Source organism: Phytophthora parasitica (genome assembly GCF_000247585.1).
Source record: "Phytophthora parasitica INRA-310 unplaced genomic scaffold supercont2.31, whole genome shotgun sequence".
In the NCBI taxonomy this organism is placed as follows: Eukaryota; Oomycota; class Peronosporomycetes; order Peronosporales; family Peronosporaceae; genus Phytophthora; species Phytophthora nicotianae.
In genome coordinates, this window is record NW_008649017.1 from 560,244 (window position 1) to 579,667 (window position 19,424).

Here is a 19,424-nt window from a genome sequence, read left to right on the forward strand (position 1 = left end):
GTGTAGGAATGGTTTTGACCAATAGTGCATCCAACTGTAATTTTATTGGTTAAAAAGTTGATTATGGATATTATTTTGACGAATCATATGACGTGATAACAGGTGTCGGCGTTACCCATGACTCCATTACGCTTCGGTACGAGCTCCGCTCCAACGCCAGCACCGCTCCAACGCCAGCCTCAAGATGCGCGAGCGAGTGGGCAGCGGTGGTTCCCGCACGTCCGACATGGACCCGCGCGAGGAGCTGGAGGATCTGCTGGAAGTGCGCCTGACTGGGGGTAGCAACGGCAGCAGTAAGATGCTTCTGCCCATAGTCTCCTCACGCCGCCGAAACGCAGATGACGACGACGACAATGACAAGCAGGGGAAGCGACGGAGACGTGGTAGCGTTTCGGATTGGCTAAAAATATTGCATGCCGCCGCGCTCTCGCGATTGTTACTGACACCAAGAGGTGCTCGCTCCATGTGGAAGTGTGCGCTGCTGTTGGGCGTGTTAGCGGTGCTAGTGATCGGCGGTTCAACGCTCTTGGCGCTGGAGGCGGTGGGCAGAATGCGTTTTAATGGATACTTTGTGCCACAACGCGGTCACAACGGACAATTAGGCTTCTACCACGAGATGGACGTTGATATGCAGAGTTTGAGAGAGACAACAGGGAGACCCGAGGGGAAGCTTTTCCCTGCTTCTGCACTAAACCCTAGAGAAGTGAAGGCGTGGGTGGCGGAGCGCAAGAAACGCACGAATGGACGCAAATTCTTAGTAGGATGCACGTCACACTGGAAAGGCTACGTCCTGCGCTCGTTCCTGTCGCTGTTTGAGGAGCTCAAGGCCGAGCATGGGTGGGAAGATCTCGATACCTCCAAGAACCCAATGAAGGTAATTTACGACATGGACAAAAAACGCGCCCCCAGCGTCATGCTCTTCTGTTTGAACTCGTTCTATTACCCTATGGCACTGTTGCAAGAATACAGCGCCTACTTCCACGAACTGCGCGCACTGGGTACGATCATCGCGGTGTGGAACGATGACTTACACTACTACGACCAATTCAATCCTATCATTTTACGCGATGAGATTCTAACAAAAGTGGACGTGATGGTGGGCACCTACACGTACTTCATGGACGACTACTTTGCCAAGATTACGGATACCGTGAACGAACGGGATCTACCATTAACCGTGTGGTTGCCACACTCCTCTGGCCCAGACTTTGTGAATGCCTCGTTCAATGAGTATCCGATCAACAAGATTATTCTGTCTGGTAAACTCGGCTCGAACTGGTACCCGCTGCGCCATTGGCTGGGTATTTATCAGCAGGACCACCGGGATATCATGGACGTGTATCAGCATTCCGGTTATTATGTCGCTGATAACCAGTCGGCTATTTACGCGTCCTACCTGCGTTCGTATCGCACTGGTATCACGACGACGCTGATTTTCCAGTACGTTATCGCTAAGATCTTCGAGATCCCTTCGACGGGTACGCTGCTGGCTGTGAACCGCGACGTGTCGCCGTTGCTGGCAGCACTGGGGATGAATGAGGGCGAACATTTTGTGGGATTTGATCGCAGAGACCCAGAGGCGATCATCTGGTGGGTAAACGACCCCCGTAACTGGCCAGAGATCGATCGGATCCGTCGCGCCGGGATGGAACTCGTACGCGAGAAGCATCTAGTGACGAACCGCGTGAAGGCTCTGGATCTGTTTATGATGGAGGGCGAAGCTATGTACCAGAACCCGCCGGCATTGCACCTTAAGAGTCCGTGCCCGTCCAAGGCACTGCCAAACGAGCACGAGTGTCAGACAAGGTTTGATCGCGAGTCGTTCTACAAGTGCGACCGCTGGTTCTGCGGCGCACATTCAATTCTGCCGCTCTGGGGATAAAGTAGTAGATGCTAGGCAACATAATACAGTATGAGTTGACATCTAGCTGTTCCGCTTCAACTTGATCAGTTAACCCGGAGTATTTTAACTAACCCGGTTATATCTTGCATCCAATCATCTATCCGTTGCAATAACTATCAACCAATCATCTATCAGTACTTCTATCCTAACTTTTGTATCGGGTCCAAGATTGAACTTCCCTCACACACTCACGAGAATTCCGCATTGAGCGCGTCTGATTCCGCATTGGGTCTTAGAGGAGGAAGCACCTGGACGGAGAGCGAGCCATGCACTACGAGTTCGTGGCCGGACTGGAGGTGACGTACGGCAACGCGCTGGCCGCGGGCGGCGGTTTCCACCGCGTGACGACCGCCGAGGGTGCGGCCGCCGAGGTGTCCCCACACACGTATCTCTGGTACAAGCTCTCGTCCGAGGCGCCGACTCAAAAAGGATCGCCCCCATCGTCGTCAGATTCTGATTCCGTTCCACTGGCCATCACGCAGATATGTATTGGGGACGAGCAGCCACCAAGTGGCCATGAAGACGCATGGACCAAGTTGGACAAGTCGGTGGATCGCCACAAGGGTCGCTTTTTGTGGTATCAGGCCTCGCAATTCCAGCCTCCGTCGTCACCCTCGACTCAGACAAAGCAGCTGATGCCACTGAAGGAGATCCGAGTCGTCAGGGACCTAAAAGACGTCCCCGAGGGCTTCGAGAGCCTCGACGAACCGCTGCTTAGCGCCGATGGCACAGGAGGTCAGTAGTAGTACTATTTCTGTCACTTTGTAGTAGTAATATTTATTCTAACGCTGTCATTGCTACTGACAGAGGAGCTGCGGACGTACCTGTGCTATCGAAGGCTAAGCAGCGAGGACTTCTCGGGCTCCAAGTGGTCCATTTTGAACCAAAAAGCAGGCAATTGGATCGATGTCAAGGATTTATCGTCCAATAAGTGGAGTGTCGCCCAGATCCTGCAGCATTCGGCGTCGGAGATCCGAGTGCACATTCCGACGTGGAAGAAAGGGCGTGATGAATTCCTATCGCGCTCGACGTGTCGCAATCGAGTGGCTAAGTTGGGGACGCATACAAACGTGTACATGTCCCCGGCCTATCCGTATCCGAGGAAGCAGGGGAGTATGTGGAACGCCAATATGAAGGACCTACAATATGCTCGAGAACAGTTTGACAAGTACTTTTACGACCGAGAGAAGCAGAAAACGTACTTGCCGCGATATCTCATCCCGTTCATCGAGAGATCGCTACTGTGTACGTTTCTATCGAGTGATCTGGCTGACGAGATGAACGTGTTCCATCAGCACGTGCTGAAAAATGTCATTGCGTGTATGCTGGGCGACGACGCGGGAAATGTGATGGTGTATATGCTGTCACTATTGCGGATGATCCTCAATGGCCACAGCTCGTGCATGTTCTTCTACATCAAGTATCCAGGGAGTTATACGGCGGCAAAGTACCAACGTCTAGTGTACACGTCGTACTTGGTGAGCCCGGATGCGCTGGCTGCCATCCCAACACGCCATCCGTGTCGATCTTTCTACTTCATTGACAACGTCGACCTGTTCGTGCAAGCAGGAGGCTTTCGACTGATCCTTCAACGCCTTGCGGTCCCAGATGTTGCGTTGACGGAATTACTGCTGTACTGCACGGTCCTCAATGAAGCGAAACCTTGTCTCACGCAACAAAAGCGACGTCGTAGCTCGTCCTCGGCTCGGCGTCGACCGACCACTGAAGTCCAAACGGAAGATTTCTTTCGAGAGTTCTTGAACGCTACTTTTTCGCGGCTACGGCGTATGAGCGGAGAGGAGCTGAAGGACGACGATGGACTTATTAATCATATCGTGGGCGTTCTAGATCTGTTGTGTCGAGACGGATTACTGCTTGGAAGTCGGAACGCGGAGTCGGATATCGATGAGTCGACGGCTACAGATGGCTTCGGTTTGTCTTGTGATGTGGAATTTGCAGAGCAGATTGAGATCTTCCATTTGGATCTCTCGAAAAAGTTTATCTGCTGTCCGTATTTGTCGCAACGTCTGCTCGGTATTTCTCGTATCAACGATCTGATCTCTATGGCCCAACGAAAAGATACTCTTCAGAGAAAGGCGAGCTTAAGTTTGCGGCGTACGTCGTCATCCGTTAGTACCACGTCGACCTTGAGCGCGAGTTCCTCGAGTGATAACCTAACCTTAACTTCGGGCGAACAGCCAGTGACGAAGTGGTTGCGCACGAAGTACATTGTGGAGTGGCTGACGGCTTCAGACATCCTGGAGGTGATACTGGGCGACCGAGAGAGCTGCGCGAAGTACTCTCTTCAGGAGGGCACCCACTTGGAAATACTGAAGCGCTCCAAGAAGATATTCGGGTTTGTTGCAGCTCACGGACTGTTGACGGAGAAGCACATCGTGCTGATGTGGAAAACGGCGCTGAACCAGCTTCGCTCCGGCAGGAAAACCGTCTTCGATATCTTGATCACTCTGTGTGGTGTTCTTTCGGCTGATTTGATGGATGCTGTCGTGATGCTGCTGACACAAGTTCCTTTGAACGACTATGACGAACTGGTTGTGAATTTTATCAAGCGTGTTATTATGATCGCGTCCAAGCTCGTTGTTGATGCTGAGACGGGTGGGTTTAAAATGTCTCTTACGTCTCTTGTAAGTGCTGCGTCTGGCTCGAGGAACAAACTTAGCCCCGGTGCTCAAAAAGATCTCGAAGTGTTTAATAAGGTGGTGAGTCTGTGCTGCACTCTGTACTGGAATGCGATTCTTCAAACTGAAGCACCCAACGAGAATGGGTCACCGGGACTTCGTGGCTCAATGCGGGCTGAAGTAGAGGCCGCTCTTGCAGACTCGTTGAACCACGTGCAAAAGCTCTGGATTTCCTCTGGTTCCTCATCATCCACTTCAGGTAAAGAACAGCAACAGCTACTGAGTGATTATCTTCGCAAGTGTGCAGAGAACATCAAGTGTGGAACGCTAGTGGAGACGTCCATGAGTTTAATTCAGCGGATTGTGGATGGCTATGGCGGAGGCTCGTCTTCATTGGCTGCTTCGTTGACAAGAGCAAATTCCACTCCTACAACATCCAGCGAGTTGCTGAAAGAACTGAACAATGCACACAACATTGTGTCTGTGGTTGTTGAGGCGATCAAAAACTACGTTGCCCAATCGGATCCCAAGAATCGGTCACAAACTACACATCTTGTTGCCATCAAGAAGCGTCTGGCATTCCTCGGATATATCGTGACCAAGTCCGATCTAAAGCTGCCTTTTGAAGCTGTTTGCCAATTATGGGGATGTTTCAACGGCCCGGAAAGCACGATGAAAGAACATGAGGTATTCTTTGCGTGGTTTACGACGGTCATTCCTGACCCAAATAACTTCGTCCACCGAGCGTATTCAGGCCAGACGGGCTTTTCGGAAGCCGTGGTGGGTGAGATCTTTCAGTCTCTGATTAGGCCAGCAAGTCCAAATGGAAGCGCTTCCCAAATCAGTTTGGATATGCAGACGATGAGTAAGGAATCGTTTTGGGCGCTGGAGCGGCTGTTTCGATTCGTTAACACAAGTACGAGGCGTATTTCCTCCACTGGCGTCGTAGGGAGCACCCAATCGCGTATGGTGATACACAACAAGGAGGACACCGAGCTTTTTGTCGTTGAAGCCACGGATCTGCAAGGCCTCGAGTCGTTGTATGATGTGGCTTTGCGTGCAGACAGTGACGTTGTGAGTCAGCAAGCTATCAATTACCTCATCTATCTGCAACTTCACGTCGGCTCGAAGCTTGTGCGACGTGAGGTGTGGGCAGACTTTGTGGAAAGGTGCCTCTGGAGGCTAAAGGAGGAGGTGAAGACCACGATTGACGCTTCGAAGACGCGAGAGGTGCTTCGCCTATTAGTTTTGCTGAGTACTTTTCTTCATCAATCCGTCGTGCAGACTCAAGACGGTTGGGGAGGGACCTTTGATGGTCCAGAGGAGCTAACCGTTTACGTCCGAACTCAAGGTGGTCGAGTTGCAGCACCGTTTAAGTATCACTTGAGACGAACCTCGCTCGTATCGGAACTGCGAGATCGAATCGCGAAGGACACAGGCCACCCTGCCGATCGAGTACGTATTGTGAATTCAGCGAAGACTAAACTCACAGCGCAAGGCCATGGGAAGTTCACACTTGAGAAGGCGAGAGTGTTCAATTCTTCTCTTGGGTCTTCACGCACGTCGTCAGGGAAGAAGTTGTTGACTCAAACAGCACCAGCTTCTACCCGGAGGCTTAAGCAAACCAGCTACGTTGAAGCCATTCTGTTGTCGAAAGTGGAAAGTGATACCAGTGGGCACACCAATCGCAACATTTTAGACTTCCACGGCGCAGCTGGGGTCGCCGCTGCGGCCGCTGCAGGTGTGGGAGGAACTGGAAACAACAGCAGTCCGGAGAGTGATTGGCACGCGATTAAAACGGAGATTTCAGGAAATGATACGTGGGTGGCGCTTCTGTTTAAGTTGCTATCGTACAACGACGGGATCGCTGAAGAAGCCTGGAAGGTACTCAAGCTGCTAACAGTGGATGAAGATCTGGAAAAGCAGACGCGTACGTTAAACAATGTGTTAGCGATCGATGGGTCTATCCGCAAGAAACCGAGCTCGTTCGAGTGGGAAACTCTACTAGACTCAAAGTGTCCTCCAAAGCTGCTGTATCAACTTGAATTGGTAGAGAAGTTCGCGCTGTGTGGTGACGGACGCAATGACGATGATGATGACGACAAAGATGCCAATGGGACGCATACTGATGCTGTGAGTGCGGCTGGTCTTGATGGTTTGATTGGCACTGTGAATACGTGGAGCGCGTCCTTTATACAACTTGGCGGTCGGACTCGACTCGAAGAGTTTGTGCTATCATCGAGCCCGCGTCAACTGCTTGCTCAAGGAACGCTCTCAGTGATGTGTTTGGCCAAACTTCTCAAGTTGCTTCGCCATTTCGTGCTTGTGGAGTCTAAACTGGCAGAGGAAAATGGAGATACACTCGACAGAAATCCCCAACAATTGATTCATCGGCTCCTGGAAACGCTGAGCAGTCTCCAAAGTGTCGAGAAAGAAGCCAAAGAGGCTGTTTCGTCTACTCTAGCTTCTCAATCGACTCAGCAGCCTGCATTGACTGAGAGCTCTGCGCCGCCACTTTCTCTAACGGAGTATACTCGCCCACAAGTTGAAGATCCGGACAACATCGACGATATTCCGAGTGAAGCGTACTTGATGACTCGGCTGCTATCTTGTATTGCCACCTGCACTCTTGAGGCAAACCAAGGAGCGTTGGTCTTGCTGGAGAGCTACTCAGGACATGGAGAAATCATTCTACATTGTCTCGTTGAGAGCCGCTTCAAGCCTGTTCGCCTAGAGGCTGCCAACATGATCGCTGCGTTGTCTACCACTAGAAACAAGCTCCAAGAAGATCGCGTCGCGTGCTGCAACTACTTCTTGCAACTGCTGGGCGATTACTCGGGGCCCGTGAGTGATGAGGAATACTACAATGTGTTCACACTACTCGTCACGAGTGTGGAGGACTTGACGAAGTTTGCGATTCTCCCGTCCAGCCAAATTTTGTGTCGTCGGATCAAGGCTTTCGAGAGTAAAGATGATGCTCTGGGTGCTCCTGCTGACCCTGTGCTGCCTACTTCTCGAAGAAGTAGCATGGAAGTGAGAAGACGCAGAGAGCTGCCCGTGCCAGGGAATCAAGTTCTTCCGCCTGCCCCCGATGCGCTGCTAGAAGGGCAGCTATCCACGCTGCTTGCTATCATTAAGCGGATCCCGGCTGTGCTGGCGGATGGTGTCCTTGACGTGCCGTGTGATGGACGCAGCTTGCGTGAAGTGGTCGCGCCAACTCTTCACGACCAAGAAGGGATTATTAACGAGCTTTTCCACGAGTGTCTCTTTGCTACACCAGACAAGAAAACGAACGGAGAAGGTCAAAGCGAGGGAAGTGAAGGCGGCTTTATTGATATCCAGGCATCTTCTTCGTCGCAATATTATCTCCGACTACCCAAGTGCCGCAGTGATTCGTGCCGAAAAGTTGCCTTTGATCTCCTCGCGGAGCTATCGATTGATAACACGGATGGACTGCGCTTTCTGCTAACTCAAATGGCCAATCAGCACACCCTGGAGCGTCCTCCGGAGCCTTCAGTTGCCACCTCAGTAGTCTCAACATCAAAACGAAAGAGCTTAAAGACAGCAAAGGATCAATTCCTTCAGCGCGGTAAATATGTGGGGCTCAAGAACCTTGGATGTACGTGCTACCTGAACTCTACAGTCCAGAGCTTCTTCATGATGCCGCGCTTCCGCCGCCAGGTTTTGCGGCTTCAGTCAAGCGGAAATTGCAGTGATAAAGCTGAAGTGAAGAGCCTCACGTATGAGCTTCAGTCTTTGTTCGCTCACCTGGAGGGAAGCGCGAAGCCCTACTACAACCCTCGTCCGTTTACCCGAGCAATGAAGACGTGGGATGGTGAGACTGTGGACGTCAATGTCCAGCAGGACGCCAGCGAGTTTCTCACGTCTTTCTTCCAGCAGATTGAGTCGGAGATGAACGGCATCAGTGCTGGCAGTGGAGATCAGTATACCAGTGACGAGAATATCCTCAACACATTCTTCGGTGGAGAGTTTAGCAATGAACTTGTAGCTGAAGGAGACCGATACAGTGAGCGGTTCGAGCCATTCCACTTCATTTCCGTGCCTGTACGCGACCGAAAGAACCTGAAAGAGTCGCTGGATGGATGGGTGGAAGGCGAGAAGGTAAGCTACACGTGGGAGAACGGTAGTGGGTCGAAAACGGACGGCGAAGAGGAAGAAAAGGTAACGCTGGAAACGCACAAGCGTATCTCCATCTCGAAGTTGCCTGCCTACTTGATCATTCACTTGAAGCGCTTCGAATTTGATTTCGAGAAGATGCAGCAGATCAAGCTCCATGATCGCTTTGAATTCCCTACTGAATTGGACATGTACCCGTACACCAAGGAAGGTCAACAAGAGAAGAGGAAGCGATCGGCATCATCGGCAGATGAAGGAACAGCCAGTCACGACGTCCGTTTGAGTACGTCCTCGGACAATGTAGATGATGGAAGAACGACAGCTCCGGAGTACTCCCAGTATGAACTAGTGGGGACTGTTGTACACCTTGGTACGGCTCATTCGGGACATTACTACTCGTTCTTGAAAGACCAGCAAGTGCCAAGTCACAAGAACCAGTGGTACGAGTTTAACGACACAGTGGTGACTCCATTTGACCCTTCTCAAATCCCAGACGAGTGTTTTGGAGGTGAGGACTCAGTACGCACTCGACATGATTCAGCCAGTGGATCGTCTTCGCTCGAAGAAGGATCTCCGCTACCAGCCAAGATGAAGAATCGCAGCAGCTTTATGTTGTTTTACGCCCGCGTATCTCCCGAGCTGCGCGTCGTCAGCGATGAGGACGCTCCCTGTGTCCGATTCTCTACAGCTGTGCTTGTGGCTGCATTCTGTTCAAGACTAAAGCGGCGAGTGTCTGCCAGACTTGCACATCTACGTAGCATGGCATTGGTGATTGCACCAGAGCCGATTCGCAAGCTCATTGCGATGGAGAATCGCTTGTTCTGGAGGAAGAGGTACCTGTACGACACGCGATGTCTCAAGTTCACGTACAATCTGTTGCGGTCTTGTCTCGTAGGACTAGAGAACGCCAAGAATATGGCTGTGATGCCACGGTTTGAACCCGTGGAGGTGCAGTTCGAGGCCCTACAAGTGGCAACCAAGTTCGTGTTCGGCACTTTGTGGCAAGGTGGCGATGTGAGCAAAGTCTTGGAGTGGCGTCTCATTCTCCAGTCTCTGTATCACTCTGACATTGGCGGCTGTCGCTGGTTCTTGTCGACAATGGAGGCCAACGAGTCGCTACTTTTGGAGTTGCTAGTGTTTAACGAACATCGTGAAGTTCGCGAGTTGATGGCAAACGTCATCTCGGAGGCCATCGTCACTACGTCGAACACCGAGTTCGAAGAGGAAGCAAAAGAAGAATCGTCGAGTTCTTCCAGCGACGGGAAGAAACAGTTGCCTGCGTCGTTTGAGTTCATGTTCTTCCTCATCCAGCTGATGCCTGGGTTGCTCTCAGTGCCTGTCCACCACCATCGCCAGTACTTCCTCACGATGTACGACTTTGTGCAGACTGGACGCAACGAAGGCTCTTTTCTCGTTGTGAACAGTGTGGTAGGCGCCATCGTGTCGCTTCTTACAGGTCTTGGACACACGCAGCCATTGCTCCAATTGCAGTTGAAGAAACACAAGTCCAAGCAGATTCTGAAGCGTATCGACCTCAGCGTCACGATATTGAAGCTCTTATCGGTGCTTATTCGCTGCAGTTTGCCTCCTGCCATGGACGTCGAGTCAGATGCTGCCCACCCTCTGATTCTACCGGCTAACATGGCGCAAGAGCACGTGGATCTCACACCAGCAGACCACGACGTGCTTCTCAATGAACGCTTCATTACACTACTCACTCAACGCGCGAACCGCTACACAAAGGAGACTAAACCGCTGGAGCAAATTGTGAGTCACCTATGCTGGGAAAGTCGACGTGTGACTGCGGCGTTCGTGGATAAGATCATGCATGGTATTGAAGTGGAAGATCATCACGATGTCAAGCCATACTTCCGTACGCTGAACTCGCTCTTCAAGATCCGCGATTCTCTAGCCCCAGAGCGTCTTAAGGATGGTCTCACCAAGCTGGTAGCTGTGATGGCATCGCAGCAACGCTACTATAAGGCCACGGAGACGTCACTGGACATGTTGGCACGGCTCGCCAAACGCCACAGTGGCGTGACAAAATGGCTGCGAGACAACCATCAGAGTTGTGTGTGGATGGAGAAGTGGCTAATGGCTCACCGAGGTGCAGAGGGGTATCTGCAGCAGCGGAAGACCGTCCTGGTGAAACCCAACAGCACGTCGTCATGGGTGAACGTGAGTGTGACGAGTTCTGGGCTCATCAAGGCAATCGACCGCTCCATCACGAAGTTGCTACCGCGTATCCGCAGCATCTTAGACCCGGAAGCTGTCGTCGAGACGTTCTACGATAGTGACGACAACCCGCAACGTCTTGTGGGCAAGCGCGTGCGTGTGAAATGGGCCAAGGACAAGTGGTACGAAGGCACCGTGCAGCAGTTCAACGAGGACACATACGAGCACTTCGTGGCGTACGATGACGGCGATAAGCGCTCGTATCACATGTCGGAGAAACTCTTTTACGTCGTGGACTTGACACCATCGCCCAAGCCTCGCAAGAAGAAGCAGCAAGCTTGAACGGCTGCGAACTGGCAGTTGTAATTACTCTATAAATGCAAGGCTGCTTGAACAAGTTGGCCGATCCTCTTGTGTACTGACACTGACTGATTGTGGATGAATTGAAGGGGCTGGTTGTCTGGAAATCGGTACGTCGAGTTTATCATGAGTCTCACATCCCATTTTTATCGTCAGGAGCTGCAACGGTCAATGCTTCTAGGCAGAAATAGGCCTCGTATGTGGACGTGACGAATGGAGCCACGCAGTTTGAGCTCTACCGAGCTGCACGATGACAATTAACCCACCAAAATGCGCTGTGAACATGGAACAGCGACTGGCGGCGCTGCGGCGCGACCAGGAGATCGACGGGTTGAGAGTCTACCTCATCAAGTACAACCTCTTTCCACGCAACCGAGACCCCCACAACTCACCTATTCGTTTGGAGGAACTCAAAGAGCTCGTCAAGCACTGGAAACTTCATCGACAACGTGGATTTTGGCGCGATCATCCGGATAAAGACGACCTCGTTCGTGCCTTGTTGCAGCATATCAAGAGCGAGGCTGCGAACAAGAAACGTCGACAGGAAGCACAGGACAAGTATCGCAGCAAAACGTTGACTGGAGCTGACGATGGAAGTCCCGGGAAGCATCGAGACTTCTCGACGTTCTTCGGTGGCAACGCGAATGCCCATTCGAGTGGGGACGAAGACGAGAACGGTGATGATGACCGAGAACAAGCCGTGGCTGTTGCCAAGAAGAAAAACTTCGGTGGCGATTTGTTCTACCAACGTGGCGACTACAACGAAGGGCTCATCTATCTGTCTCGAATCGACAGGTCTCGCTTCCAGTCTGAAAGTCACAATCCGTGCCAAGATCTCCTCACGACGTCGGCATCTGCACCTACACCACTCAACCGCCTACTGGTGACTCCTGATGCCAATAGCAAGCACAAAGGTGCTGCTGCAAGTGATAAAGAAGTCGAGCGAGCAATGAACCAGAGGCCGTCGATGTTGATTGCTCCCATGCTTACTGGCTCCGTCAACACTGCACATCTGACCAAGGATACGAAGCTCAAGTCTGTTGAAGGATTATACAGCATTTCATGCCACAAAGGCTACGAGGCTCAACTACTGCGCGAAGGTGCGCTCGCTACGCTGTCAAGTGTCCTCAAATTGGACGATCCGACTATCCGACTGTACTCTGCAGCGGCGATTCTGAACCTCACGCATTATGTTCCAGCGCCGATGTCACCACTGCCTACTCCAGTGAAGAAGGTGAAGACTCAGTCATCATCTTCTCTACTGGCATTGGCACCTCAAGCGACAAAAGATCGGTACTCAAAGATGATAGACGAAGGCGTCATTGCAGCGCTACTGGATCTCGTGCATACCCCACATCCGACTGTCAAGGCTTTGTGTGCCCGTGCGCTTCTTCGCTTCACAATTGATGAGTCTCACCACTTCGCCATGGTGCATGAAGGTGTTGTAGCTGCGCTTTCGCAGATTATGGCAACAGTGACCACAACGGCGGCGTCACCTTTAGCTGCACCGAATGACGTGAAGCTCTTCTGTGTGTTAGCGCTCGTCAATTTGTCTGGTGTACCTCGCGCTGTCACGTGCGATGCGTTGTTGAACTCGATCATGGTGTTGGCCAGACAGGGAGACACTGTGACGCGAAGAATTTGCGCTCAAGCGCTACTGAACCTCTCGATTCTTCCTACAACTCGTGGAATAGTGGTAGACGAAGGAGCAATCGCTGCTTTGGAAGTGTTGACGGCTGTGGCGATGAAACCGCTACAACTCATGCTCTTGGAGATGATCACGTGTACACTATGCAACTTGGCTGCTGTCAAGAACAACCAAGACTCACTGACGAAGAACAGCGCGTTGACGACCTTGTCGGATATCCTCATAAGCGTTGAGGCAGAGCTGCGTCGGATGCAGAACGCTGCCAAGACAGAAGACAGTGCGGAAGAGGAGGCAGTCGCTAGCTCTCTGTTGGTCTCAATCCGCAAGAACTGCGTCAACTCTATCGCGATGCTCTGCTGCAACCCAAAGCTCCAAGTCCGTGTACGCAATGCTGGCTTCATACCGAAGCTTCTGGACATTCTTCGACGCGATGAGTTTAACGACGACGAGTACAGCGATGATGAAGATCATGTTTTCTCACGAGGTATCGATCCTGAAACCGAGAAGTTTGTGGTTGTAGCACTTGCCAATCTAGCGCTAGACGATCGCTGCCGCCCCAGTCTCGTGCAAGACGGAGCAGTTCCTCTCTTCCTCGGTTTGTTACGTGCTGCGGAGCCTCCTGTCTTAGTTACAAGTTACACAGGCGCTGCAGATAACCAAGAAGATAAAAGAGCGGCTGCGTTGCTACTCAAGCTGGACTGTGTGACGGCATTGAGCAACTTGCTGCTTCATCCCGCCAACTTCCAGGCATTAGTGGATGCAGGTGTGGTGCCTGCATTCCTGGATCTTATCCGCAACGAGGACACATCCGCTAGCAATAGCAGCAAGGAGATCCAGAAGGCTTGTGTTTATGCGATGCTGGGTTTGGCCAAAGACCCAGGAATGAAGACTCGACTCGCAGAAGCTACTCAAAAGCGTGTGGATGGGGAGAATTCAAGCGACCAAGGCGGTGCCATTCCGACAATGCTGGTGTTCGCATCGAGGAATCTGGCCAACGCTGAACTCTGTGGTGTCTGTATTAGCTTCTTGCACCACTTGTCGTCGCGAGCTGTGAATCACGAATTATTATTCTACGAAGGAGCTGTGGGTCTACTCGTACGTGTGTTGAAGAAACCAAGCTCAGCAGAGCCACCAGCCACGATATACGCGCTCTGGCTGGACTGCTTAGCAACGCTTTCCCACCTCGCATCCTATGAGGCCAGACGCCCTTCACTTCTTGACGACGGCGTTCTTGAAGCTATTCAGCATTTTCTGATCGTCTCGGCTGCAGATCAGCGACCACGTGATACACTCACTGACCGCAGTATCATCAAGGCTCAGTACGCTGCGTCTCAAATCGTTTACAAGATGCATGAACTCTGCAGTGGAATCGCTGTTGCTGGATCGGGAGCGATAGATGCACCAGCATTTTTCTCGTGTTTGCTGCTGCTAGCGACGCAGTCTGCGTCCAAGAACTCACGGTTGTCCAAGTCGACGGTCGCTCTGCAACATCGAACAGCGCGACGAACGGCACTTACGATCGCTAAGGTGGCGCTGGCTGTACCTCAAGGTCCCAGGCTGTTGGCAGAGCATGTGGATATTCCACCTGCGTTGAACATGGTCATGCGCACGGGTATTCACGAAGCTCAAGTGTGCGCTGCTATCGCACTATGTAACTTGGCAGCCGAGCGACCAGCACCAGCGAAAGGCAAGCCTCTTCCAAGAATATGGCGCGATGCGACTGTGGACGACTTCATCGTCATTACACTGCTGCGAGTCAATAGTCCTCAGACTAAGGGGATCTGCGCCAAGGCGCTGTTCAATCTTCTGATTCATGAAGACGCACGCGACCAGCTCATGCGAGATGGCGTTCTCTATGCGCTACTGAAGCTTGCTCGGCTGGAAAGTGACTCCATCCGTGATCTAGCGCTGCGTGCGCTGTACAACATCTCTCTGGATGCTAAAAAGACGATGCAACTACTGGAGATGGAGCTCGTGCGGATACTGGCGAAGATGTACCAAGCGGACCTGAATAAAACCATGAAGCGACTCATGGTCGGCATCTTGAGCAACCTTTCCAGTGCTTCCTGTGCTCTCAGTAGTAATGTTACTACCAATAATGACGGTGAAGGGAAGAATGGAGAGGGAAATGTACTTATTACAAAGAATGTCGAGCTGCAGATGCTTCAGGAGGGAGTACTGAGTGTTTTGAAAAATCTGGTCAAAGTGCGCGATCCCGAGATGAAGTTGTACGTCGCTAATGTGCTGTATAATCTATCGTGTGCTGCCGACTCTCGCGTCGCGGAGATTCTGGTTCAAGACGAAAGCAACGTGCTAGGCATCCTGGTGGCAGAGCTCAAGTCGGAGAGCAAGGACGTGCGAAAGTATGCAGCCAAGACCCTCGCCAACCTCAGTGCTTCTTCCGTCGCTGTGCAGATCATGACTAACGACGCCGCCTCAGCTGTAGTGAGTGTCATCAACGATACCATGAAAGGCGGAAAGACTAAAACAGGGTCGACTCCTACTGGAATTGGGACTTCAAACACGCTATCCGTCTGCGCTGAGACGAATTGTGCCTGTGTCTTTACACTCCGCAATCTCTTCTCATTGGAGACGAATCAGCGTAAGTTTATCGCGTGCAATGGTCTACCGACTCTTGCCGCTCTCCTCACAAGTCCAGCAATGGAAACCGAAGCTCCTACTCTATGTGTGGCTACTGATATGATCTGCTCGCTTGCTAAGCTCAACGCTGGCTCTGGTAAACCTGGAGAACTGTCGTATGAAGAGCGCCTCGTGAAAGATGGAGTTGTTCGTGCTCTGGTGGCGATTGCCAAGGGTGCAATGGACGGATCAACCACGCGAGCTGAGGAGAATGTGGCTTGTATGAATATTGTCACATCTCTGAGCAGTTTGTCGATACATCCGCGGTGTCATGATGCCATGTTGCGTGATGGAGCTCTGGATGCTCTAGCAGTCTTGTGTGTGACGAACCCTTCTGATACTCGAGCACCTTTTAAAGGTCTCGTAAGTGTACGAGGAGAGACATTTGCACTACACTGCATGATAGTGATACGGAATTTATCGCGTCAAGAGCCCCCTCCATCGTCGTCGGGACCGCCTACAAGTGACAGTGATGCTGGAAATGGTCGTACCGATAAGGCTGAAGACGTGCGTAGCCAGAGATTGACTTCTCAGCCTTCCTTGGTCCCCATCGTATTGGCATTATCACAGTCCTCTAGTCCTCAGACTCGCGAGCACGTGGTGGTGTCACTGTACAGTTTGGCTCGATTGCGTCGTAGTAAGCGGCAAATGATCAAGAACGACGCCGTTAAAGTGCTTCTACGTCTCGGTACGACTGCTATTACGCCATTCAAGCGGCACGTCTGCTCGTTGGCGCTACAAGCACTGGCCACCCATGCTCCACCGCCTGTTCCAGCACAGACTAATAGTTCCGACCCCACAGTAGCTACTGCAGATGCAGTCACGAATGCTGCTGATTGGGATGATCCTCACGTGGATAAGGTGGTTCAAGAAGGAATTGTGGCAGCAATTGCAGCTCTCGCAGACTCACATCAACACGATTTGCTTGTCAGCGTATCAACGAATCTGTACGTGATCGCCACTCCACCCCCGGCAGTAACTGAGTCGATATTACTTTTGCGCACTACAAATCGAGCGATCGAGCAACGTGGCGCTCCTCCTGACTGGACTAAAGTGCTGATTACTGACTTAATATCCTGGCCTGAGATTGAAATGGGAACCAGCCGAACCACAGCTATCCGTGTTGACAGTAATTTAGCACTGGGATCGTTATCATCTGGTCTACAAGAGGAAGATAACGACGAAGATTCCTACTCGGACGCTAGTGATGATGAAAATCGTCGAAAAGGTTCACAAGGCAGATCAAGCGGAAAGGTGATGAGCCCAAGTTCACCAAAGAAGCAGCCGCAATCAGGTCCTAACTCAAATTTGGCTCCTCCGCGAATATGCAGCTCAGACGCGGTGTTGGGCTGGTTCCAATTACTGACTGACCCGAAACCGGAGAAAGTGCGAGTGAGTGTAGACTTTGAACTGGCAGGCCGCCGCGCAGTTGCATCTTCTCCAAACACGTCTTCTGTATCGAGTAATGACGAATTGCCGAAACTTCGTCCCGAGACTTCTCCAGAGGGGTTAACAGAAGATAATTCGAGACTTGGCGGAAAGTTAAATGATGGAGGGCAGTCCACCCTTACACAAGCTCGACAAAATGCAGCGAATAGTGGCACATCCACATACCGACGTTTGACCAGCAATGGAATTCATCGAGGCAATACGCCAGACAGTCCCCTTAAATCGTCTGCAGCTATCGCTAAACGGAGATCCCATCAACTGGAGCCGCTTTCCAATTCAAATTAGATATTGTAGAACTTACATGCCAAATGGACAGCTCAGAATGATGTCGGACTATTTTCTTGTGAACCAAATCTTGAGTTCACAAAAAAGTGACGACGGCTCATTGGCTAAGTTTTTTATGCAATATCAGCTGTGATTTCCGTAAGTGTTTAAGCTTGTATTGAGGTAATCTGCCAGTTACGTGCACTCGACCAGTTTTATGCCACTAGGTTTAGCCATTCAGAGCTCCAGTTTTATGAGTTCTCGGTTTCTATTGACTATTTCAATTGGGGCAAAGAAATTTGAACTGGATAAGGGCTCAATGGTACAAACTTCTAGGCAAAAAGCGGCAGGAAGGTGGTCTCCCGCTAAAATGAGGACATTTTTTAAAGCAGATCAATCTGTGCCCCAAATCATGCAGCAATAACAGCGCTTTGTGCATCAAATTGTCCGATAAAAAACGCTTTCATGAGTGATTCTATCGATGAAAATTGATATCTCAGTGAAAAGGTATGTTGATACAAATTTATGGACTTCGAAAAGTGGCACGTTACTGGCACAATATCTTATAGGCTTTCAGAAGCACCGATAAATGAAAAAAAAAAAAAAACGGCATCAAAAGTTCTCTGGATAATTATATCCAGAGTCTTAGGTGGGTTCCAGACCCCTCGTGGATCCTATGCAAACAAATATTTTTCTGTTTGTGTAATCACTCAAATTTTACTTCCTTACAGAGGGTAAGATTAACCAACGGGATATTTGATGATATCTGACATTCTATGCGAAATTGGGTCAATGTTGACCCAACCGGTGAAGAACGACATTCGTGCGACCTGTCACTAAAGCAACAATCATTTAACATTGGAGCAACATCTACTGATAACTTATGACCAGAGATTGATAGTAGAACGACTTTTTACCAAAAGTAATACAGTAATACCCACCATATAATTAGCTCCTAATAACATGATAGTATTACCGACTTGACTGACTGGTCTAAGTGATATTACTGCTATATTAGTGGAGTATTACTACTGTTGATCTTGGTGGTCGACGGCTGTTGATCTTGGTGGTCGACGGCTGTCGACCACAAGATGTTCACCAGCTACAGATCGAGGCAGATTTCATGAGCCTCCATCTGTGAACCGCAAGGCTCTCGTGGGACGAACCGCTCACTCGTTTGACGGTGTACAGCGAGCTTCGCCCCTGTGTGCCAATTTGGCACTGCCAAAGCTTCTCGTTCCATGATTTTGCTACGAATCAGTCCTGCATTGCTCATTAACCGTTGTTCTAAGTGGGAATTGCCAGTGTAATCAGATGGTACTCCACTACTACAATCTGACCCCAATTGTAGATAATACTTATCTATTATTACTAAAACGAGCTTAGAATATTCCTAATAATCGGACTATTAGCTACAGGTGACCACGGAAAATTCGCCATCACTGACTACTATCCTCCATAGTTAACTGTTGTCCACAAAAAAAATTCGCCACTTAATACGATTGGTCAAAAACAAAAGTTCAAATACAAGAAAAGGTCAGTTAATACAAGAAAAGGCCAGTTATTTTAATAAAAAAAAGACGCATTTAAAAAAGAAAGGTCGTAGATGTACTCAAGTTATAAGAAAACTATTTTATTAAAGAAACTCTAGATCGTCGTAGTGACAAGGATTTGCCTTCTCAAAACTGTGGAGAACGCTCTCTTTGGAAATAGCATCCCAGGCCATGATGGTACGTCGTATAATGTCGAAGCGCTTCTGGGCTGCTGTCTATCAACACCAACGACAGCAGCCCTAGAACTTGCCGCTTGAATTGTATTTTGTACGAGCGCTCGACGCGCACGTTCTGGTTTCGAAGTGACATAATTTTCTATGAACCGTGTCCAGTAAAATTGTAAGCGGTTTTGATTGGTTTTTATAAATTGCTTAAACAGAATATCATTGGCTACAATTGAAAAAAAGATTTTATCAGACCAGATATCCGGACATGTCTCATGGCGAATTTTTGTTTGGGGCGAATTTTTCAGTGGTCACCTGTACCTATTACTTGGCTATTACATATTAACAGAGTATTACCGCTACTATCAATCTCTGCTTATGACGTGCTGCAGAATAAAATCTGGATTCAAGTTAACTTCTTTGGAGCCCTAGCCTTCTTGCCGTGCTCCCCAACAAGGTGACCTTCATCCCACGCATGGGCCATGACAGCTA

The 19,424-nt window shown here is 50.4% G+C and overlaps 3 protein-coding genes across 3 annotated transcripts; all 3 read left to right on the forward strand.

Annotated features, from left to right (window-relative positions):
- The first annotated feature begins 89 nt into the window (after positions 1 to 89).
- On the forward strand, positions 90 to 1,994 carry PPTG_13094 (hypothetical protein). Its single transcript, XM_008908821.1, has one exon. It carries the CDS (start codon positions 185 to 187, stop codon positions 1,880 to 1,882), a length of 1,698 nt encoding a protein of 565 aa, XP_008907069.1. The 5' UTR covers positions 90 to 184; the 3' UTR covers positions 1,883 to 1,994.
- Positions 1,995 to 2,169: 175 nt separating this feature from the next.
- PPTG_13095 (hypothetical protein) lies at positions 2,170 to 11,196 on the forward strand (the record flags this gene model as incomplete). Its single annotated transcript, XM_008908822.1, has 2 exons — positions 2,170 to 2,638; positions 2,711 to 11,196. 2 exons carry the CDS (start codon positions 2,170 to 2,172, stop codon positions 11,194 to 11,196), a joined length of 8,955 nt encoding a protein of 2,984 aa, XP_008907070.1.
- A 268-nt stretch (positions 11,197 to 11,464) lies between these two features.
- Positions 11,465 to 17,236, forward strand: PPTG_13096 (hypothetical protein; the record flags this gene model as incomplete). Its single annotated transcript, XM_008908823.1, has 1 exon — positions 11,465 to 17,236. One exon carries the CDS (start codon positions 11,465 to 11,467, stop codon positions 17,234 to 17,236), a length of 5,772 nt encoding a protein of 1,923 aa, XP_008907071.1.
- Positions 17,237 to 19,424: the final 2,188 nt, after the last annotated feature.

What these genes read in the sequence shown, in the direction of transcription:
- PPTG_13094 (XM_008908821.1), top strand. Translation starts at nt 185, where the DNA reads ATGCGCGAGCGAGTGGGCAGCGGTGGTTCCCGCACGTCCGACATGGAC.